Source organism: Myxine glutinosa, chromosome 12 (genome assembly GCF_964187855.1).
Source record: "Myxine glutinosa chromosome 12, kmMyxGlut1.1, whole genome shotgun sequence".
Taxonomy (NCBI): domain Eukaryota; kingdom Metazoa; phylum Chordata; class Myxini; order Myxiniformes; family Myxinidae; genus Myxine; species Myxine glutinosa.
In genome coordinates this window covers 88,274,567-88,298,236 of record NC_136272.1, presented here as the reverse complement: position 1 = coordinate 88,298,236, position 23,670 = coordinate 88,274,567, and the positions used below count along the sequence as shown (strand labels likewise).

At 45.4% G+C, this 23,670-nt stretch overlaps 1 protein-coding gene and 1 long non-coding RNA gene across 3 annotated transcripts in view; both read right to left on the bottom strand.

Moving 5' to 3' along the window:
* KNTC1 (kinetochore associated 1) overlaps positions 1–23,670 on the bottom strand; it is a 390,864-nt gene that overhangs the window by 308,301 nt on the left and 58,893 nt on the right. For both annotated transcript variants that reach the window (XM_078766073.1, XM_078766075.1), the window contains exons 9-15: positions 6,404–6,494; positions 6,177–6,235; positions 5,756–5,874; positions 5,615–5,654; positions 5,355–5,453; positions 5,194–5,237; positions 4,322–4,387 (exon numbers count right to left, since the gene is read on the bottom strand). In XM_078766073.1, the coding sequence (XP_078622199.1) occupies positions 4,322–4,387; positions 5,194–5,237; positions 5,355–5,453; positions 5,615–5,654; positions 5,756–5,874; positions 6,177–6,235; positions 6,404–6,494 (518 nt within the window). The remainder of the gene's footprint in view (positions 1–4,321; positions 4,388–5,193; positions 5,238–5,354; positions 5,454–5,614; positions 5,655–5,755; positions 5,875–6,176; positions 6,236–6,403; positions 6,495–23,670) is intronic.
* On the bottom strand, positions 9,409–11,001 carry LOC144888441 (uncharacterized). The gene is made up of 3 exons (XR_013621015.1): positions 10,777–11,001; positions 10,571–10,714; positions 9,409–9,521 (listed from the first exon to the last, which is right to left on the bottom strand). It is a non-coding gene; the product is annotated as an uncharacterized LOC144888441 (long non-coding RNA).

The window sequence follows — 23,670 nt, the reverse complement described above, 5'->3', positions numbered from 1 at the left end:
AAGTCCGAACGGTAGTTCTACCCTGGGTGGTTGCTGTCTACAATGTACTACCTAAAAATTTCATCGATACAAACGATCGATTCATCCCTGTATGGAGTACTGCTCTCTCATCTGGGGAGGTTCTAGCTCCACATACTTTCCAGACAGAATCGAATCCAAAGTAATCCGACTTGTCAACTCTCCCAATCTGACCGAAAAACTTGACCCGATCAAATTGCACCGCAAAGTTGGTTCTCTTTCTCTTTTCTAGAGATATTATTTCAGTTTCTGCTCCCAAGCAATTGCTGCCTGTATACCTCCACCATTAGCGAGACCATGGAATACTCGACAAGCCACTACATCACATGATTATTGTGTGGCCATTGGCAACTCAAAGGTGGAACGTTATGATGTTTGTTTCTTCCCCACCACTGCCAAACTCAAACTCTTTACCTTCCCATGTATTTCCAAACACCTACGACCTTCCCCTTTTCAAAAAGCAGATATTTTACTTCCTCAAAAACTCTTAGACTATTTTCTCTTTCTTCACTTTTCTATCAATGCAGCTCTTATTTAAGGCCTGGCCTCAATGAGGCCTTCAACATAAAACAAATCCACTGTAAGAGAAAATGAAAATAGCAGAAGCATATTTTAAGCCTAACTGGAAAACTTCCAGAGAACCAATTACTAGAGTAGCTCATGGTGGTTGAGTATGCACTTTATTGTACAGACCTAAACTCTTCAGGAATCCACTAATTGAAGGTCCAGGAACAATATTTGGTTGGTAACACATTTGCCACTGACGGCGAAATAGCTGAAATGGCCATACCCCTTTTTGGGCCACGCCCCCTTTTTTGCCGTGACTGTATCTACAGAACCGTTGGACCTAGGAGGTTGCCCGACCACTCAAAATTTGCGCAATGGCCACATTATGGGGGGTCAGTAATACATTTTCATATCCAAAAGTCAATGGTTTTTAAGATAATTGCCAAAAACCGATTTCAACATGTTACGAACTACAATATTATTCGTAATTGTTCCTGTTCCTGTTCCTATTGTTCAATTACTTGATTCCTGAAGAGTCTAGACTAGACTAGAGTCTAGACTAGAGTCAAGACTAGAGTCTTGTGAGTTCTTGGAATGAGTCTTGTATCAGAGGTGATGACAGTTCTTATGTTTGAGAAGTTTCAACCTGACCAGGACAGTACTAGTTGTGAATTAGACCAGAAAATAGAGACCATGGAAACTAAGATGCAGCAGGCTTTAGATAGTGACCATACAGAGTTCAGAGAGATTTGGGAAGAAAGCAAGATCTTACATGCAGACTTGAAGAAGTATTTCACCGAATGGAAAGAAACGGCCTGTAATGAGAATGTGAGGTACTGGAGCTTGTTTCTGGATGAGCTGTATCCTATCCTGAGAGATCTTACACACTCTATTCGGCAAGGCGATTGGCATCTTTTCGTTTCAGCTGTGCGGAGGTGCATGCCTTTGTTCTTCGGGTTTGGCCGGACAAACTATAGCAGATGGGGTACGCTGTTCCTTGAAGATTGCCTGGACCTACAAAGGAAGTTCCCGGGTATCTACAGATGCTTTACAGATGGTGGATGGGTGATGTACCACACTACCCGACAAGGCAGTGCAGTAGGATTTGACATGGCACTCGAGAAGTGTTACAATAAACCCGCCAAGGTTGCTGGAGGTATCATTGGGATGACCAGACAGAAAGAAGCAGTAGCCTTATGGAATCTCCTAAAGCATGAGAAAGATCTTCATGTGGCACAGCTGCTGGAATGGTGCAACTTGGGAGACAAAGATGACAGTGAGCTGAGCCTACACCATGAGTTCAATCCAAGTTCTACGAAGATTGGCCATGTTCGTGCAAAGGCCCTTCTGGATTACATAAAATCCATCAACAATCCGTTCGACGCTGGAATCAGACTTCAGAACATCTCTACTGGAGCTGACATTCCCCAGGAGGTTGTCGACGGATTACTTGAATGCCTGGAAATTGGTGAGAAGAGTTATGAAGAGTTTGTTGAGACCAGATTTCAGGATAAGGAGAAGCACCTACATGATACAATCCCTACCAACCGCAAGACTGTTTTCGTGAAACGTACTTCTACTCCGTTCACAGCGAAGAAATCGATGGCGAAAAAGGATGCAGCGGAAACGGTTAGGTACATTGACTATGCTAGAGAAAGAGGGTACAGCATGCTAGAACTCCTGAAGTATGAATTGACCAGCACATCCCAGTTCCTCACCACTGAATGTAAAGATGGCATCAAATTGAAGAAGCCCGATAAAGCCTCCTCAGCCAGGGAACTTGTCAGTCGCCTTCCACAGGAGACGAGGAATGTAAAGAGTGACGCTCAGATGACAATAGTGGACTTCATGGCACTTGTGCGTAAACTACCGATGAAAAAGATGGGCCTTCACACATTCGGGGAATTGGCTGAGAGTCTTTCCAACAGGATTCTTGCTACAGGCTCCGTGTCCACAAGAATAGACATTATTTTTGATGTTTATCAAAAATCATCAATCAAGCAAATGGAACGGGCACAGCGAAGTTCCTCAGAACAAATCACAATCACCATTGGGTCTGACAATCAGAAACTCCCTGTCGATCTTGATATGTTCTGGAGCTCAATGTTGAACAAAGTTCGGTTGCAGGAGTATGTCTTCAAGTGGATGCTGCAGAATGTCGAGTCGGACAAGGAAATATTCTTTGGAGGAGTATATGGGGGTGAATGCAGGAAACCGTTAGCTGGCACTGAAACACAGATCGCAGAGCTCTCAAGCAACCAAGAAGAAGCCGACGACAGAATCATGTTCCATATTAATGATGGTGTTGTGAAACACGGGGTTCAATCAGTCTTGGTCGACTCGCCTGACACAGATGTCTTTGTCAACCTCATCTTCCACTTCAACACAACCTGGCAACTACAAAAGCTGTACGTGAAGCTTGGTAACCGGAAAACAAAGAAAACTGTACCAGTCCACATGTTGGTTGATCAACTGGACAACGGTTTGGTGTCGTGTCTCCCAGCCATTCATGCTCTCAGCGGTTGCGACAGTACCAGCAAGGTGGGTCCAAAGCTGTCTGGCCTGAAAGCATCCATCGATCTCTCCCTACTGGAAGGGTTTGGTGTAGAAGAACTGTCACCACAGATAACAAGCAATGCTGAAAAGTTCCTTGTGTCTGGATTAAAGAAGACCGACTGTTCCACTTTCGATGAATATCGATGGGAGCAGTACCACAACTCCAAGAAAGAACTGGACTTCAACCAGCTTGTGTGCTGTTCATCAACGCTACGAGAACACATAAAGCGAGCATTTCTTCAGTGTAAGATGTGGTTGCAAGCCCCAACTCCTGCCGTCACCAAACCAGATCCACTCCAGTATGGGTATGAAGCAACGGACGTTGGCATAACACCAGTGATACTGCCAGTATCGTGCAGGCCCGATGACCTGCCTCCTCCATGCAAATGCCCAAGAGCATGTATGAGTACCAAAACGTGCACTTGCAGAGACAGGAACATTAAATGTGTCACGTTTTGTGGCTGTAGTAAAGGCGAAAAGTGTAGAAATCCAAATAAGTAAATTCCAAAATAGGATGATGCAAAAGGTATAAGTGTCATATAATGTTGTGGCCTTGGTGGTATCATACAATTGTAGTTCGTAACATGTTGAAATCGGTTTTTGGCAATTATCTTAAAAACCATTGACTTTTGGATATGAAAATGTATTACTGACCCCCCATAATGTGGCCATTGCGCAAATTTTGAGTGGTCGGGCAACCTCCTAGGTCCAACGGTTCTGTAGATACAGTCACGGCAAAAAAGGGGGCGTGGCCCAAAAAGGGGTATGGCCATTTCAGCTATTTCGCCGTCAGTGGCAAATGTGTTACCAACCAAATATTGTTCCTGGACCTTCAATTAGTGGATTCCTGAAGAGTTTAGGTCTGTACAATAAAGTGCATACTCAACCACCATGAGCTACTAGAGTAAATAGTCGGCTTTAAATCCCAATGAGGATAAACCGATAAATCAATGTTAATGCCCCTATTTCGGTAGCAAGTTGGTTTCATCAGAAAAATAATCAACATGACATTGCTGCCACCACCTAAAGTTGCAGCTATTAATTACCAAACCGGCAATGTTGAGAATTGGTAGTACTATACTACATTACTGGTCGGGGGGGGGGGGGGGGGGGGGTGTTTGAAGCACCAATCCGTATGAATGAGTGCGTCGTGTACACACATGGTCGAACAAGATGGGTGTGCATTACAGGTTCCAGATAAAGCTACAGATAGTTTGAATCTCGAACCGGTGTGCATTACCGGTTTTCAGGCAAAGCTTCAGTGAGGCAGCGCAGGTGAAGCGATGAAGCACACCCAGTTGGAGGCCTGTCACAACAGTAAAAGTGTTTCACAAAGACCACAAATAAATCTCACTAATATTCCAAGCTTGGTGCAGAGGTTTTAATTATCTACTTCTGAAAAATACAACTATTATGAAGAAAAAAAAGAACAATATTGCAAAACATTAACCAGATGATGGATCGAGTGATAAGACAGAAAGGAGGGAAGAAACACATGTTCAAAGTGGGTCAATGGAGCAGAACAGTGGTAAAGATGCACCAGACAGGAAGGGTGAGATGTTGTCTACCAATACAACTGTGAAGTTGTATTGATAGACAACATAAATTGTCTGTGCATGGCATGTGGGTATCTTATTTATTTCTGAGAACCAAGTGAATCTGAGAACCAAATTAATGAATGAATTTTCCAGAGTCTTTTTCCCAAGTACATTTCCAGAACTCCCTCAATCCCCCCCAAAGGTTTGAGGTATGCATAGATCCGACATGCAACATGCAGAGACATAAAACCATAAACATAAATCTTTTTCAAATGATATTTTGTGAATTCCCTTGTAATTGCAATTTAGCAAATCACCCTGAAATTTATTTGGAGGTGAAAAGATTGATTTGTGAAAGTTATTTTTCCCTTTCGTTTCCTGAACATTTCATCCTCACACCCAAATCCAAGAAACTTTATTCCCATCTACAACACCTCAATCCGTATGCATTCATCCCAAACAATTCAACCATTTATCCATCTTGGGATGAGAAACCCTGACGATTAACCAAATTCCCATCAAGAAAAACACGATGCAAGTGCAGCACATGAAGCACGGTATGACACATACATACCTGCAATCCCTGTCATAGTTTCCTTCAATAAAGTGTATTATATCCTGGAAACAAGAAAAACGTACAGTGTACCTTCCTCAACCAGCTCTCCACACCTATTTCCATCTCCAAAATTGGTGGAGAGGGGTGAATTTTCCATTTCAAACAATATGAAGACACACCTGCCCAGTTGGTGCATTCACTAAGAAGGAAGGGTTGGTTACTTCCAGGAAATACAGGAGCTCCATTCCAACAAAAGAATAAACTTGTAAGTATACTGGCTGCAGACATGGAGAGAACAGATTAAGTAGATACCTACAGGATTATCGTTATCTCATCAACGCTCTTTCCCGATTCATAAATGACTGAAAGATACATTTGAACGAATGAATTAATATTGGGAAGGAATGAACCCATATATGGCGCTGTCATGCAAATTTACCTTTTCACCATCAGGCAATGTCAACATCACAAGTTTCAAGCTAGAGGAACAAGAACAAAGCATTACACAACAAATGTATTGTTAATTTGTCAAAGGCCAAATTGATCCAAGACCAAGACCATCAATCTGCAAATACTGTACCTCACGTTTTCCACCGAGTTAGATTCACTGTCAGAGAATAAATTGAAATCTTGCATGGGCATGTGAGGCCAGTACGACACCATGATCAAGCTGTAAGCATCCCAAACACTCAGCAAGTTCTGAAAATGAAAACAAAGCAAATATGTACAAGAAAATCCTGGGGATCATCAAGGGGATGTGGAGGAGGGGAGAAGTTCCGGCTTCTCCAAATTGCAAAATGACCGATTGTCAATAAAATGGTTCTCAATAATGTGTGAAACTCGTGGCTGGAAGTTTTGTTTCTTTGCCAAATAAAAGGTGGGGTATCACACATAATAATGTGTGAAACCCATTGCGACTCGACAAGAAAAACACAAAATGTTTTGTGAAACAGGTCTTGTAAAAGGCCCTTTTTGGAACTATAGATATGCCTGAATCTTACATGATCATCCAATAAGAAAAGCAGGTTGTCCAATGCTTGACACTTCTTCACTCCAACACCTAGAAATTAGAGGATACGTAAACAGCTTGCATATAGAAATTTCTTCAAATATTTCTCTCCTTCACAGCCAGAACAATAAATGAAGGACTCAGCTTACAGACCTTCCATAAACAACTTTACAAACACAAACACAAGACTAGCCAATGAGAAAAATGAGAATTACTCACCCCCGAAAATGTCCTCCATTGATCGTTGCAATGAAACCTCATGTGACGAGGGATTAATTTTCCACTCCGACAGGATTGAATCTCCCTTGCCCTGTTGGCGGCATCAATCGTTTTAACCTTCACTTTTTAAAACTTATTCACATCACTTTCATTCGCAGCTCAATGGAATACTGTTCTCCCCTCTGGGCTGGTGCTCCTGCCTCACACGTAGCTTGGCTTCACGCTGTTAAAACCAAAGCTTTCAGGATCATTGGAATCTCCCACCATGAAGCTAACTCCGAGGGCCTTTCACTCACTCACCGCAGGAAGGTAAAATATATATATATTTTTTTGTACACAACATCGAGGCTCATGAAAGCTAACATTAATCACAAAAAAGTCAAACCGACACACAAAACACAAAATAAGGGGAGCGGTAGACAAGATGGGGAAAGAGGGGGAAGGACGGACACAAATACAACATTTGAGAGCAAGGACATCGAGAGAACTGTGGGAGAGAGAGGGCTTGGGGGGATGTGGGAGAGGTATAAAACATATGGACACTGCAAGGACTTCCAGGAAAGAAGTTGGAATTTCAAAAAAGTGTATCTGGGGTGAAAATTAGCGGGGGTAGAAAAGATCAAGGTTTTGGATGGAGGAAGATAAGAGATGGTGGTGAACAGCTGTTTTAAAGACCTGGAGGGAGGAGTGGGATTGAAGGGAGTGGGGGAGTTTGTTCCAGAGACGGGAGAAAAGGGGAATGAAAGAGTGAAGGTGAGCAGAGAGCCTTGATTTTTGCAGTTTAACCATAAGAGGGTTGCTGGCAGATCTTGTGTGACCTGCAGGAATATTTGGGGGACAGAGCACAGAGAGCAGGGGGGAGCAAGGCCAGAGAGGAGTCTGTAGAAGACAGAAAGGCCACCAACCTCCCTGTGGTGAGTGAGTGAAAGGCCCTCGGAGTTAGCTTCATCGAAGGAGATTCCAATGATTCTGAAAGCTTTGGTTTCAACAGCGTGAAGCCGGATTAATTGTGAGGCAGGAGCACCGGCCCAGAGGGGGGAACCGTATTCCATTGAGCTGCGGATGAAAGCCTTGTATGTGGTGAGGAGCTCGGTTGTGCCAAAGAAGGACTTTGCACGACGGAGGATGCCGAGACGGCGACTGGCTTTGGAGGCCAGCTTGGAAAGGTGGTTTTCCCAAGAAAGATCATGGCAGATAGTGAGACCCAAAAGCTTGAGCGACAGAACTTCTTGGAGAGGATTGTTGAGAAAGTGGATGGGAGGGTTTTCCAGTCGGTCTTTTCGGAGAGACACAGGAAGAGTGTGAGATTTGTCAGGATTGAAAGACAAGTTCCACTTGTTGACCAGTCTGATTTTGTCCAGGTCTGCAGAGAGTGAGGAGGGTGCAGATTGCCGATCTGAGGGATGAGGAATGGAGCAGCAGAGCGTGGAGTCATCAGCAAAGAAATAGAGAGGATTTTCCAGAGTCGGAGAGATCATTGATGAAGACCAGAAATAGCACAGGGCCCAGAACACTACCTTGGGGAACTCCAGCCAGAACAGAAAGGGGAGATGAGAGAAATCCATTCAGGGCCACACGTTGACTACGACCAGAGAGGAAGTCCGCAAGCCATGTGAGGAGATTTCCATAGATACCGTAGGAGGAGAGTTTGGTGAGCCGAAGTTAGCCCACCATGAAGCTAACTCCGAGGGCCTTTCACTCACTCACCGCAGGCAGGTTAATTATTATTATTATTTTTTTGTACACAACATCGAGGCTCATGAAAGCTAACATTAATCACACAAAAAGTCAAACCGACACACAAAACACAAAATAAGGGGAGCGGTAGACAAGATGGGGAGAGAGGGGGGAGGACGGACACGAACACAACATTTGAGAGCAAGGCCCTCGAGAGAACTGTGGGAGGGAGAGGGCTTGGGGGGATGTGGAAGAGGTATAAAACCATATGGACACTGCAAGGACTTCCAGGAAAGAAGTTGGAATTTAAAAAAAGTGTATTTGGGGTGAAAATTAGCGGATGTAGAAAAGATCAAGGTTTTGGATTGAGGAAGATAAGAGATGGTGGTGAACAGCTGTTTTAAAGACCTGGAGGGAGGAGTGGGATTGAAGGGAGTGGGGGAGTTTGTTCCAGGGACGGGAGAAAAGGGGAATGAAAGAGTGAAGGTGAGCAGAGAGCTTTGATTTTTGCAGTTTAACCATACTAGGGCATGCCCGTACTATATATATATCTAAAATTATATCCCCCCCCTCTATTTACATGAAATGGTTTGGTCCAAAGCGAACGGCTTGCGAGTACGGTGACAATCCCCCCCCCCCCCCCCCTCTATTTACATGAAATGGTTTGGTCCAAAGCGAACGGCTTGCGGAGTTTGGTAAAGAAATCGCCATAGCTCGGTAACTACTTGTCCGATTAATTTCAAACCTTGAAAAGGCACATCCTCGGGTCCCCAGCAATATACCTGGCAAGTTTCAAGTATATCGGACCGGTAGTTGTCGAGAAACAGCGGTCGCATACAGACACACACACAGAGATTACTGGAATTTATAGATAGATAGTCAGGTTCAGTATGTCCAGATTTAAAGTTTCGTTGGATTTTTTGGGGGATTTGGAAAACTATATATTTTTGGAAACTATATTGCATCGTCAGTCAGAAAACCAATGTTGCTATTTGCACAGACTCCTGTATGGCGGCCATCTTGGATTTTCAAAATTGCCGCCGTAGAACTAATTTTTCTCAATATCTCAGCTTCTAAATAACATAGAGCTTTGATTCTAACGGCTAAACATACATTTTCAAGGGCCCCGAATCCAATGGTAACAAGTTTGATAAGCTAGACATGACCATAGAGCTCCTATGTGGCGGCCATCTTGGATTTTTCAAACTGGCCGCCGTAAAAATCGATGTTTCTCAGGATCTCATCTTCTAAATAAGACGGAGCTTTGATTTTTCTAAATCCCAAAAACAATCCAACGAAATCTAAAATCTGGACATGCTGAACCTGACTGACTGTGTTGACTGTAATGAGAAATACTATTCTACTGCGAGTGTTTTGCCCTTTGTGGGCCTTTGTGGCATACTGCCAAATAACACACAGATACTCCTAATGTTCATGAGAACTTAAAATCTGTTTACGGGTGGACAAGCTACTAAAGTAATAAGTTTGATCCCCAGGGTACAGCTGAGGAAAATAATTAGTTTACAGCGTGTGTTTTTGTATTATTTATATACTGAGCAATATACCTGATATTGTGGTGATGGTGGTAGTGTATTTGTAGCCTATTATACATCAATATGTCTGTGGTGGTGGTTGTATATATCGGTGACGGTTCCCTTTGCTTTGCTGTCTTTGCAGGTTCTACATGTCACATTATGAGTGAGATGCAACAAGATGGTGAAGGGGCGGGGCAAGCCCAGGAGTCCACGAACTGTAAGCAGTGCATTTTATGCAAGGCTGATGATGTCAAGAAAGGATCCTTGGTGTTAAACCCCAGAATAGATTCCTACCAACATTTATTGAAGACAATAGAAGAAAGGGCCAGTTTGCATGATGGCATCTTCGTTCAAGTCCATAAACGACTCCAAAACAGCACAAAAGAAACACTCTCTACAGAGAAGGCAGTTTGGCATCGCACTTGTTACTCCAGTGCAACTAACAAGAGCGAGATACAACTAACAAGAGCGAGATACAACGTGCCAGAGACCGCCATGCGCATGCAGTAACAACTGGACACTATACTGCAAAAAACGCGGACAGAAGAGAGGAAGCACAGAAATGTACGAGCCAGGCTCATCAACATCTGATGCAACATCCCCATTCACACGCTCGTGTACAGTGCCACTGGATAAAGAGCAGTGTTTCTTCTGCCAAAAAGATGATGGCCAACTACTCCACCAGGTTAGGACTGAAAATGCTGGTCCAGAGCTTAGAGAGGCTGTAGAGAAGTCCCAAGATGCATTATTGAAAACACGATTCAACACATGTATCTCACCAGGTGATGCACACGCAATTGACCTTCGGTACCACAAATCTTGTTGGAGAAGACATGTGTTCCATGTAGTACGAGACAGACCTAGCGCAAACAGAAGCAGCGCAGACAAAGAACTATTGCTGCAACGGGCAAGTCTGATTGAGATGATCAACCTGATAGATGTCAAAACACAAAACCAAGCTTATCTCTCCATGGATGACATTGAAACCACTTATGTCAATATGATTGGCGCAGAACACTTGGAAAAGCATGTACCTACATTCAATAGAAAGTGGCTGAAAGAAAGAATCGTCACTGAGTTGCCAAGCGTGACATCTGTTCTCCAAAAAGACCGAGCAGTGTTTTGGCAGTCGGTCCAAAAAGACCGAGCAAAAAGACCGACCTCCAAAAAGACCGAAGAAAATCGGCCATCCTCTACTGTCCAGATGCATGTGAGGAAAGCATGGTTCATTCTGCAATCACAAGTGATGGCGATGACGAGAACAACATGAAGACAATCTACAAAGCAGCACAAGTGATACGGAAGAGCATCGCAGAATTCATTAAGAAGGACCAGGAAGCAAATACCATACAGGTGTCCAGCGATATCAACGATGTTCCGGCTGAACTATACACCATGATCCGCTGGGTAATGGTCGGGCCTGTCGACAAGCTGGAAACTGAGAAGAGGACCAGTGTTGTTGACAGATCAACACTCACTGCGAGTCAGATCATCATGTATGGATTCAAATCCAACAGACAGGTGAAGTACAAACCAAGCAGCGAATCCGCAACATTCAGGCCACCCCATTCAAGAGAAAACCCCCAAGTCCTGGGATTGGCTCTGACTGTCCATCATGACACACGCAACAAAAAGCTGATGGGACTTCTCAATGCACTAGGCTACTGTGTTTCGATTGTCCGCACCCTCCTCATGGAAACTGCTCTTGCCAATGCTGTCGTAGAAAACACCAGGCAGTTTGAAGGTCTGTACGTGCACCATTCCTGAAAAGGGGAGCCTTTGTGTTCTTTGCTGCAGACAACACGGACTTTGCCGAGGATACTCCTGACGGGAAAGGAACCACTCACGCAACGATTACTGCAGTGTACCAGAAGTCAGATGTCCCTGGAGAACCAGTTGCGCAACCTCTGATCATCGGTGATGCACAGAGTCTATCGGTCACTCCATACCATGTAGATGTGCTGCACTGTGACAAGCCAAAACCACAGCTTACGAAGAGAACAGAGGAGTTTGTCATCAACAAGGGGGTCTCCAGATCCTATCAACTGACACAACTGGGATGGGTTGTTGCTTCTGCTCTATCCAGGATGAAAGCGAGGGAACACTCCAGCAAGATTCCAGGTTGGGCAGGATACAACTCGCTCTTGTCTGAACGCCAGTCCATGACTCGGGTTGGTGCCTTGCCACTACTTCCAGAGGTGGTGCATGAGTGGCCAACCCTACTGACCGTGATCATGCAAGCCAGTCAGCTAAGGATGTTGGCAGTTGGTGAAGATCATCCCACTGTAATTTCATTTGACATGGCCCTCTACGAGAAGGTGGTGCAACTGCTGGATGCAAGACCTGACTTGACACGCACAGTCGTCCCCAGACTGGGTGAGCTGCATGTTGTCATGGCGGCTCTCGGAGCCTCCATGGAGAACTCAGGCATTGATGATGCTTGGGTAGAAGCTGATGTCTATGGTCCAGCCACGACGCGGCAAATCCTGAAATGTACACACTACAAGCGGTCTCTCCATGCCCATATATATTCATATGTAGCACTTTATGAAATGGTTCTGGAGGAGTTCTTGAAGGACAACCCACAAGTAAAGGATGTGTGTTTCGAGGCAACAGAGGGAGGAGAAGCTGCCTGTGCTGAGACGAACAAGTGCACGAAAGCTGAATCTGTAAAACAAGCAAACACCAAACTCCTTCAAGTCTTGATATCTGATGGGGTGGTGACGGCACTCGAGGAGTGGGAAGCACGGAGATCCAAGAATGCAATGTTCAAGTCAATGATGAACTATCTACATCGGGTGGAGACAATCCTGTTATTCGTGGCAGCATCACGGAGTGCTGACCTGGTGCTTCACCTCCAAGCTGGAGAAGAACTGAGCAAGTTATTCTTTGCCATGGACCGGATCAAATACAAGCGGCTCTGGCCCCGATACATCGCAGACATGTATGACCTAAGAACCAATCACCCTAGGACCTGGGAAGAACTAGGAGCTGGCAATCTATCAGTAACCATGAATGACATCCCGTTTGTATCCATTGGACCAGATCATGCATGTGAACATCTGAACAAGCTGATGAAGATTCACTCTGGACTGATTGGCATCTCTAACAATGCCAATGCTAGACAGAGATTCTTCATGGTTACACCAGAATTATCACGCCTGTCAAAAGACTTCAAGAGTCAGTTTGGCCTGGAAGGTGACAAGATCACAGAACATCATGACCTTGGTCCAAGTGCAGTCAAGAGGGAGCATGAAGCAATCAACAAGATCAAGGCTGCGATACTGAGTCACGGGAATCCATTTGACACTGAAGGTGACAAGCTGCACAATGTGATACTGAATGCTTACATCCCAGACGAGTATGTACCACAGATCTTGAACATTGATGTCACTGGTCAGAAGTTGTATGAAGACTACGTGTCGGAGCGTATCAATGGAGATGTTCGCCTCTGGGCACCAGTCAAGATGGAGAACAACAAGATGTTCACGTCTGGGAACAAGAGAACCACAGTGAAACTCAGAGACAGGACTGTGGATCTGAAGGAGACTAAGGAACTGTACGGAAGGCTCATGGTCCTTGCCAAGTCAAACAGAGACGTCAACCAGAAATATGCCATCGGAAATTACGAGTTCACTGTGACACCAAGAGCACTGTTCGCTCCAGATGGGACAATTCTTCCATGCACTGACAAGTCGAAGTTAATTCATCTCCTCGACTAGTTAGCAAGAGCAGAAATTCACCCCGAAGATCAGCAGCAGACACCAGCTGCAAGTGTTCTACAAGAAGATCCAATGGACACAAGAACTGTGGCTTCCACATCTAGTAAACCTACAAGTCGGAAGATTGCACTGGTGGATGGGATGGTACTTGTGCATAAGCTAACAAAGAAACCAGCCACTGTAGTGAAAGTCAACGATCTGGGTGAATGCTTCAATGACAGACTCATGTCTCTAACAAAAGATTGTGATGAGATCATACTGGTCTTTGACACGTACAAAAACGATTCTCTGAAGAGTGCCACCAGGGCTAAAAGAAGGCAAGGAAAGGATGCAGTGCAGTATCAAGTCAGAGATGACACCAACATCAAACACATCCCAATGAGCAGATTCCTTTCTCATGACAAAACAAAGGCTGATCTGACTGACTATCTGGCAGCGAAAACTCTAGAATACAACAGTCACTCATCCAAGTTGATCATCACGTCTGCTTCAGGGCGTACTAGGAGCAACAGTGACCTGCTCTTTGAGGACAACAACCATGAAGAAGCTGACACCCTGTTGATCCACCAGGCCGTGCTGGCATCCCAGCGAAACCCACATGATGCGCAGTTGGTGTTCTTCTCTCCCGACACAGATGTCCTGGTACTAGTCATAGCAAACTATGACCTACTGCTGAGGAATACATCCATTTCCATGGCCTCTGGAATACTTCAAATAGAGCCACTGTGGACAGCTCTAGGGGTCGAAAGAGCAAAGGCGTTGCCAGCCTTTCATGCTTTCACAGGGGCAGACAACACTGGGAGGTTCTCTCGAATAGGCAAAGCAACCTGGCTGCATGTCTACCTCAAAGCAAGTGAAGATGTCATAGACACCATGCGAATGCTTTCAGATGCAACTGAAGTGACGGAGGACATGTTGTCCACACTAGCTAACTTTGTATGCGCTGCTTACTCTCCAAATGGCATCCACATCGACAGCATCCCTGAACTACGATGGTATCTCTTTTGCAAACACATGGCAGAAAGTGACAGGCTTCCTCCTACTTTTGGAGCTCTCAAGCAGCACATCCTTAGAGTCCATATCCAAGCCAGAGTGTGGGGTCAGGCAAGCATCACTCAACAGGATCCTCAGCTGAATCCCCTGCAAAACGGCTTTTACAAAGACACGGATGGACAAATGAAACCAACCACAACTGAGGAGCCTCCAGCCCCCAAGGCCATCATTCAAATGGTTTGATGTCAGTGCAAAACAGACTGTTCTTCATCTAGATGTTCCTGCAGAACAAACAACTTGGCTTGTACAGACCTTTGTCAGTGTGACATCCAGTGCCAAAATGATGAGGACTCTCAAGATGTGATGAACGAAAGTGATGATGAGGATGATGATGACTTTACTCAATGATGAATCAAAGCTCTGTGCTCTTTAGAAGGTGAGTTACATCAGTTTTACGGCGGCCAGTTTGAAAAATCCAAGATGGCCGCCACATAGGAGCTCTATGGTCATGTCTAGCTTATCGAACTTGTTACCATTGGATTCGGGGCCCTTGAAAATGTGTGTTTAGCCGTTAGAATCAAAGCTTTATGTTGTTTAGAAGCTGAGATATTGAGAAACATCAAGTTTACGGCGGCCAGTTTGAAAAATCCAAGATGGCCGCCACATAGGAGCTCTATGGTCATGTCTACCTTATCGAACTTGTTACCATTGGATTCGGGGCCCTTGAAAATGTATGTTTAGCCATTAGAATCAAGGCTTTATGTTGTTTAGAAGCTGAGATATTGAGAAACATCAAGTTTACGGCGGCCAGTTTGAAAAATCCAAGATGGCCGCCACATAGGAGCTCTATGGTCATGTCTTGCTTATCGAACTTGTTACCATTGGATTCGGGGCCCTTGAAAATGTATGTTTAGCCGTTAGAATCAAAGCTTTAGGTTGTTTAGAAGCTGAGATATTGAGAAACATCAAGTTTACGGCGGCCAGTTTGAAAAATCCAAGATGGCCGCCACATAGGAGCTCTATGGTCATGTCTACCTTATCGAACTTGTTACCATTGGATTCGGGGCCCTTGAAAATGTATGTTTAGCCGTTAGAATCAAGGCTTTATGTTGTTTAGAAGCTGAGATATTGAGAAACATCAAGTTTACGGCGGCCAGTTTGAAAAATCCAAGATGGCCGCCACATAGGAGCTCTATGGTCATGTCTAGCTTATCGAACTTGTTACCATTTGATTCGGGGCCCTTGAAAATGTATGTTTAGCCATTAGAATCAATAGTGTAGCAGCATAGCAAACCTGTTGTGCATTTTGTGATACAAGCACCAAATTTGGCACAAATGTACATTAATATGTTGCGAACATTTTCAGATATTGGGCCACTTGAAATTCCGTAATTTATTTTTTCAAATTTTTTCAAATTTCAAATTTTTCGGGTGACACCGTCACTATTTCGGTCTTCGAGGCCGGCCGATATAGTGGGGCGGCTTAGCCCAAATATTCAAAAGAATTGTGCATTTTGTGATACAAGCACCAAATTTGGCACAAATGTACATTAATATGTTGCGAACATTGTGTGGTCAGCAATGAAGACGAGAGTCTGAATTACATGTATGCAAAAGACCTTGTGAACCAGTGAAGCAAATACACGGGTAAGCATGAATTAAATCTAGGGCATGATATAATTTCCATGATGTTTACCTCTACACTCAATGGTGGAAGGAGGTAATGTTTTGATCCCAGCTTGTCTGTATGTCTGTTTGTCTGTTAGTCCACAAAATTCCAGACAAAGCTTGTAGTAGTGGTAGTTGTAGTGGTAGTGGTGATAACAGAAATTGTTATATAGAACTGAACTTATATTATTATTATATGCAGAAAATAACTTCATTTCTATATGCCCTACAGTGGACAGGTTAATTGGTTTATGCACTGAAGGGGTCACCCTGGTGTGCACTGCTGTGTTCTGCCTCACTGAGTTGTTCAGGTATGATGTACTCAGCACAAGCTTCCGGTCGGCCCGGAGGTGGGGGTGCGGGGCCTGTCACGGAACGTCAAAACAAACGGCCTGCCGGGGCCGCCCAAAAGTCGGGCGTGAGGGGCGCGTCCACTAATGGAACGCCTCTTGCTTCCCAGATCGAGGGCCACGTGGTCAGGAGAACCTCGTCCCTTCCGGTCACACTTTGCCTATCGGCCGGCCTCGAAGACCGAAATTGTGACGGTGTCACCCGAAAAATTTGAAATTACGAAATTTGAAAAAATTTGAAAAAAAAAATTACGGAATTTCAAGTGGCCCAATATCTGAAAATGTTCGCAACATATTAATGTACATTTGTGCCAAATTTGGTGCTTGTATCACAAAATGCACAATTCTTTTGAATATTTGGGCTAAGCCGCCCCACTACAAAGCTCGATGTTATTTAGAAGCTGAGATATTGAGAAAAATTAGTTCTAAGGCGGCAATTTTGAAAATCCAAGATGGCCGCCATACAGGAGTCTGTGCAAATAGCAACATTGGTTTTCTGACTGACTATACAATATCGTTTCCAAAAATATATAGTTCTCCAAATCCCCCAAAAATTCCAACGAAATTACATAGTGAACCTGACTAATAAGAGGGTTGCTGGCAGATCTTGTGTGACCTGCAGGAATAATTGGGGGCCAGAGCACAGAGAGCAGGGGGGAGCAAAGCCGGAGAGGAGTCTGTCGAAGACAGAAAGACCACCAACCTCCCTGCGGTGAGTGAGTGAAAGGCCCTCGGAGTTAGCTTCATCGAAGGAGATTCCAATGATTCTGAAAGTTTTGGTTTCAACAGCGTGAAGCCGGACTAAGTGTGAGGCAGGAGCACCGGCCCAGAGGGGGGAACCATATCCCATTGAGCTGCGGATGAAAGCCTTGCATGTGGTGAGGAGCTCGGGTGTGCCAAGAAAGGACTTTGCACGATGGAGGATGCCGAGACGGCGACTGGCTTTGGAGGCCAGCCTGGAAAGGTGGTTTTCCCAAGAAAGATCATGGCAGATAGTGAGACCCAAAAGCTTGAGCGACAGAACTTCTTGGAGAGGATTGTTGAGAAAGTGGATGGGAGGGTTTTCCAGTCGGTCTTTTCGGAGAGACATAGGAAGTGTGTGAGATTTGTCAGGATTGAAAGACAAGTTCCACTTGTTGACCAGTCTGATTTCGTCCAGGTCTGCAGAGAGTGAGGAGGGTGCAGACTGCCGATCTGAGGGATGAGGAATGGAGCAGCAGAGAGTGGAGTCATCAGCAAAGAGATAGAGAGGATCTTCCAGAGTCGGAGAGATCATTGATGAAGACCAGAAATAGCACAGGGCCCAGAACACTACCTTGGGGAACTCCAGCCAGAACAGGAAGGGGAGATGAGAGAAATCCATTCAGGGCCACACGTTGACTACGACCAGAGAGGAATGCCGCAAGCCATGCGAGGAGATTTCCATTGATACCATAGGAGGAGAGTTTGGTGAGCAGAGCTGGGTGCCAGACCGTATCGAAGGCACGTGATATGTCAAGGCAGACAGCTCTGATTTCCTGTTTGACATTGAGGACCTCCATCCATTGTTGAGACAGCAGAAGCAACATGTCCAGAGTAGAATGACCTGGTCTGAATCCAAATTGATGATCGGAGATCAAGCCATTGGAGAAGAGGAAGGATTTGATATCCGAAGCAATGATCGATTCCATGACTTTGCTGATAATTGGGAGCAGGCTGATTGGTCTGTAATTGCAAGGATCTGTTTTTGCACCTTCTTTGTGTAAAGCGGTAATTTTGCTGATTTCCAAGATACTGGCAGATGACCTTGAGCAAAAGAGAGGGTGAAAAGAACAGAGAGAGGGTGAGATAGAGCGGCAGAGCAGGATTTTAGGACCCGTGGGCTGATGCCGTCTGGTCCAGTTGCAGAATCAGAGTCGAGGTTTGACAAAAACTTCTCCACCTTGTCAGGAAAGAAGGACACAGAGTCCAGGAGCAGTTGGGTTTGACTGGGCAAGGTGGGAACAGAAAGAGATGGGTTTGGGACCCAATATTTTGAGGCAAACACAGAGTTGAGGCATTCGGCTTTGTCACGTGCGGTGTCAACTGTGTAGCCATTTGAGGTAAGGGATGGGATGGAAGGGGAACAAACACCAGAAACGGATTTGACCAGCCGCCACCAGGATTTGGAGGAAGGAGACAGGTTTGAGAGTTAATTCTTGAGTGTGGAGAGATAGTGCTTCCTGGCACTCCTGAAGGGAGACACACACTTGTTCTGAGCTTGGTGGAAGGAACTGAGATTGCCTTCAGTTGGATTTGCTTTCCAAGAGGCAAAGGCAACTTGTTTCAGGGCAACTGCCTCACCACAAGACTCGGTGTACCATGGACAGGAGGAAGGGTAAGAGAACTGAAGACGAGATGGGATAAATCTGTGCATGAGAGAGAGCAGTTTGCTTTGAACAAAGAATTCCCAGGAAGTATTAATGTCAGAGGCAGTAGAGATGGGAGACCAGTCCAGATGATTGAGGGCTGCTTGCAGACCATGCCAGTCAGCCTGAGTGAAATGCCAGACTCATCGGCGCTGAGGAGGCTCTCTGAGAATGGCCAGAGAGATGTCCACTATAACAAGCACATGATCAGAAGAACCGATTGGAGCAGAAGAAGCGCAGCAGATATTTGCAGGGAAGTTTGTCAAAACCAAGTCAAGAAGAGAAGGTACTCCATTGACTGAAATTCGGGTCGGGAAATTGACAGATTGTGTCAGTCCCAATGAGTCACAGAAGTCCTTTGCTGAGGTGCCATGGCTGGAAAGAGAGGAACCCACACCCAGACAGCTGGCATGATGACAGTTGAAGTCGCCACATATGAGGAAGAGAGAGTTTGGATGAGTTGATAGAAGTTGGTCCATGTTGTCAGACAGCGAAATGTAAATGGAGTCATCACTGTTTGGAAGACGGTACAGAACACATATGAACAAGCGTTACGCCGAGGTCCCCATCGGTGAAGTGATGCGAGTTGACAAAGTGGAAGACGCAAGACGGCCATCTTAGATTTTGACATGGCGACCCAATTTTCTATAGCGTTCTTCCTTATGCGTAGATACACCCACACACCAGATTAGAAGTTAGTAGTTCGTTTATTTTTCAAGATATTTCTCTCACAAGGTTCAGACATATATATGGTGGCGGCCATCTTGGATTTTGACATGGCGACCCAATTTTCAATGGCGTTCTTCCTTATGCCTAGATACACACACACACCAGATTAGAAGTTAGTAGTTCATTTACTTTTCAAGATATTCCGCTCACAAGGTTCAGACATACATGGCGGTGGCCATCTTGGATTTTGACGTGGCGATCTAATTTTCAATCAGGTTCTTCCATTTGCCCAGTTGCACCCACACTAAATTAATTATAATTCGGTCCTTCGCTTACACACACACACGGACATATAATGGTGGCGGCCATCTTGGATTTTGACGTGGCGACCCAATTTTCAATAGCTTTCTTCCTTATGCCTAGATAGACCCACACACCGGATTAGAAGTTAGTAGTTTTTATTTTTGCAAGATATTCCGCTCACAAGGTTCAGACATACATGGCGGCGGCCATCTTGGATTTTGACGTGGCGACCTAATTTTCAATAGGGTTCTTCCATATGCCTAGTTGCACCCACACTAAATTAATTAGAATTCGGTCCTTCGCTTACGCACGCACGGGAAAACCATAGTCCCCCTTTCGCTCCGCGGTGCGACGGGGGACAACAAAAGGTGGGAGCAGAGAGGAAGCCGTAGCCATAGGTACTCCTGGGTGTGGGGTGGAGAGAGGGCAGTGCAAGGAGTGAGGAAGAGAATTTTTGATAAAGATAGCAACCCCGCCACCAGGACGAGGCTCAGGTCTATCATACCGGAGGAGGGAGTAACCAGGAAGAGATACCAAGGAATCAGAGACATCATGAAGGAGGAAAGTGTCTGTTAAGCAGATCACGTCTGGTTTGTCAGAAGCAACCTGTATGGAGAGATCAGACAAGTTTGAGCGAAGGCCCCGGATGTTTGAGGTCCACACTGTTAAGGAAGAGGAAGGGGGAGCACCGGACACAGAACAGGGGAGGGGAGGGATAGGGCCAGATGAAGGACGAGAGGGGGAGGTAGGGAGAGCAGCTGATAGTGTGTCAGGGATTACAGAAGAGTTACAAGCAAGGGAAGGATGAGGAGGACGAAAGGTTTGATGGTGATTGGGATGAGGCACAGTGAGGGGTTGTTTGAGGAGGGGCAGAGGAAAGTTTAAGGTTGGTGGAGGTGGCGTTATGAGATAGAAGGGAGACGAAGTGGGGAGGAGGCAGCTTTGAGGAGGGGGGAGGGGGGAGTTTAGGAGGGGAGGGGCAAGGGGGGGAGATTTGGAGGGGAGGGGCAAGGGGGGAGATTAGGAGGAGAGGAGCAAGGCGAGAGTTTAGGAGGGGAGGGGCAAGGGGGGGAGATTTGGAGGGGAGGGGCAAGGGGGGAGTTTAGGAGGGGAGGGGCAAGGGGCGAGATTAGGAGGGGAGGGGCTAGGGGGGAGTTTAGGAGGGGAGGGTCTCGGGGGGAGTTTATGAGGGGAGGGGTGAGGGGGGAGTTTAGGAGGGGAGGAGCAAGGGGGGAGTTTAGGAGGTGAGGGGCAAGGGGGCAGTTTCGGAGGTGAGGGGCAAGGGGGGAAATTTGGAGGGAAGTGGCAAGGGGGGAGCTTAGAAAGTGGATGATTCATGAAAGACGAACATTTATAACAAATTGGGTTTATTGTGATTTTCAAGTTAGCGATCCGTTTAAGAACGATGGAGGGGTGGAACGAATGAGAATTTCGAGCATGTCGTGAGAAAGAATTATAAGAGATTGAATTTATTTTTGAAGTGGATTTGAGTTGAAGAGGAAATTGAAAAGAACCTTTCAAATAGGAAGAAAAACAGCGTGTTGTAATACACCACTGAACAAGCGTTACGCCTCGGTCCCCCGTCGGTGAAGTGATGTGAGTTGACAAAGTGGAAGACGCAAGGTGGCCATCTTGGATTTTGACGTGGCGACCCAATTTTCAATAGCGTTCTTCGTTATGCCTAGTGTTACGGATTCGTCACTTCCGTTGTTGTGGTTTTCATCCACTTGAAACATTTCTGGTTCCATGTACTGTTATTGTTTTCAAAAGGTTTCTTGTTTATGAACTATTTTCAAAAGGTGAAAAAGTTAATGTTAAAAGAAATCGGAAACCGGACAACAAAGAGGAAGAGGAAAAAAAGGAAAAGAAGGCGGAGCGAGTGGAGTCGGACAAGAAGGAGCCGAGCTACTGGCGGTCTGGAGCGAACGTTGGCGAGCAAGAGTCACGAGTGAACTTTTGGGTTTCCTGGGAAAGGGATTCCTGCGACAGAGTTGTTATCGCTGTGACAGATCAACCAGCGTGTCAGGTATTGTGATCGATTCAGGAGAGAATCATCATCAACGAGACCGGGCCGTCGGCCATTTTGACTCGAGCAGGACTTGCGCTTCGCTCATGGTTTCGTCTCGTTTCGACCATTTTCACCGCATTCAGACGTCGATCTGGTGTGTGTGTGTGTGTGACGTGGCTTTTGAGTGGAAAGTCTGCGTGTCGCCGACTGTGAGCTGTGGAACGTCCATACCCGAGGGTGTGATTTCCCCGTCGCCTGGAGGGCCCCTTTGGATTTCCCAGTCGCTTTGAGGGCGCCTTTGCACAGCTGTGGCAGCAGGATTGTAACTGCCAACCCAACGGGATTCTGGTCTCGATTGGACATTGATCTGACGATCGCTGGAGCGAATCAACTTTGGCTTGAAGCCGGGAATAAGAGACATTGGGAATGTTCTTGGTTCACTCACTTGGAGCACAGTGAGGTATATATTACGAAACTGATGGTACCATCATAGGACATATTCATTGTACTTTTGATTACTATTATTGTTGTACTGTTATTCTTGTGTGATCTTAATACAATATGTGTTTGTGAGTAACAATTTGGGTGGCTTCTCCATTGATCTTTGACATACAGAATAACACATTTTTCTGCCGTGACACCTCTCGGGGCTCGGAGGTATCCCGTGACCAGGGGGTCGGGGAGGAGTACGTAACACTAGATACATCCACACACCAGATTAGAAGTTAGTAGTTCGTTTATTTTTCCAAGATATTTCGCTCACAAGGTTCAGACATATATATGGTGGTGGCCATCTTGAATTTTGACATGGCGACCCAATTTTCAATAGCGTTCTTCCTTATGCCTAGATACACCCACACACCAGATTAGAAGTTAGTAGTTCATTCATTTTTCAAGATATTCCGCTCACAAGGTTCAGACATACATGGCGGTGGCCATCTTGGATTTTGAAGTGGCGACCTAATTTTCAATTGGGTTCTTCCATATGCCTAGTTGCACCCACACACCAAATTAGAATTCGGTCCTTCGCTTACGCACGCATGTCCGCACGCATGGACGGACATATATATGGTGGTGGCCATCTTGAATTTTGACATGGCGACCCAATTTTCAATAGTGTTCTTCCTTATGCCTAGATACACCCACACTCCAGATTAGAAGTTAGTAGTTCATTTATTTTTTAAGATATTCCACTCACAAGGTTCAGACATACATGGCGGTGGCCATCTTGAATTTTGACGTGGCGATCTAATTTTCAACCGGGTTCTTCCATATGCCTCGTTGCACCCACACACCAAATTAGAATTCGGTCATTCGCTTACGCACGCACGCACGCACACACGTACGGACGGAGGGGAAAACCAGTCTCCCTTTCGCTCCGCGGTGCGACAGGGGACAATAAAACACTGCAGGGGAAAGTTTAAACATATTTAAACAGAACCGTGAAGAACAATCTTATATTCACAAAAATACCAACGGGGAGAGGGCCCAGAGGGACAACCACGAGTCACTTGAACAGGGCAAAAGGTGGAAGGCAAGGAGATAATGGAGGCGGGGCAACACAGCGCACGTGGATAGAAGCACACGATGACACGTGGAGAAAGGGAAATAAATGTTGTTGTTTTTTATTTATTCAATTTTTTTTTGGGGGGGGGGGGGGTTAAAACGTCAGACAAAGAGTACATGTTCGGGGGAGAAGGGAAAAATCTAAGAACCAAACAAAATCAGCGAAGGAAGAAACTTAATTGAATAAACTTCGACAGGCGACCGGGGAAGCCTGAGGCTACAAGGCGGCACATGCCGGGCGAACAGAAACGATTAATTTATGAAATTAATCGAGAAAGCATTAACACCAAGAATATTCCTCGGAACACACTATATTTTGGTTCACACACCGAAGGATAAATACAGTTTCGACAAAATACAATTGTGAACAATGACAACTTCGAAAACGT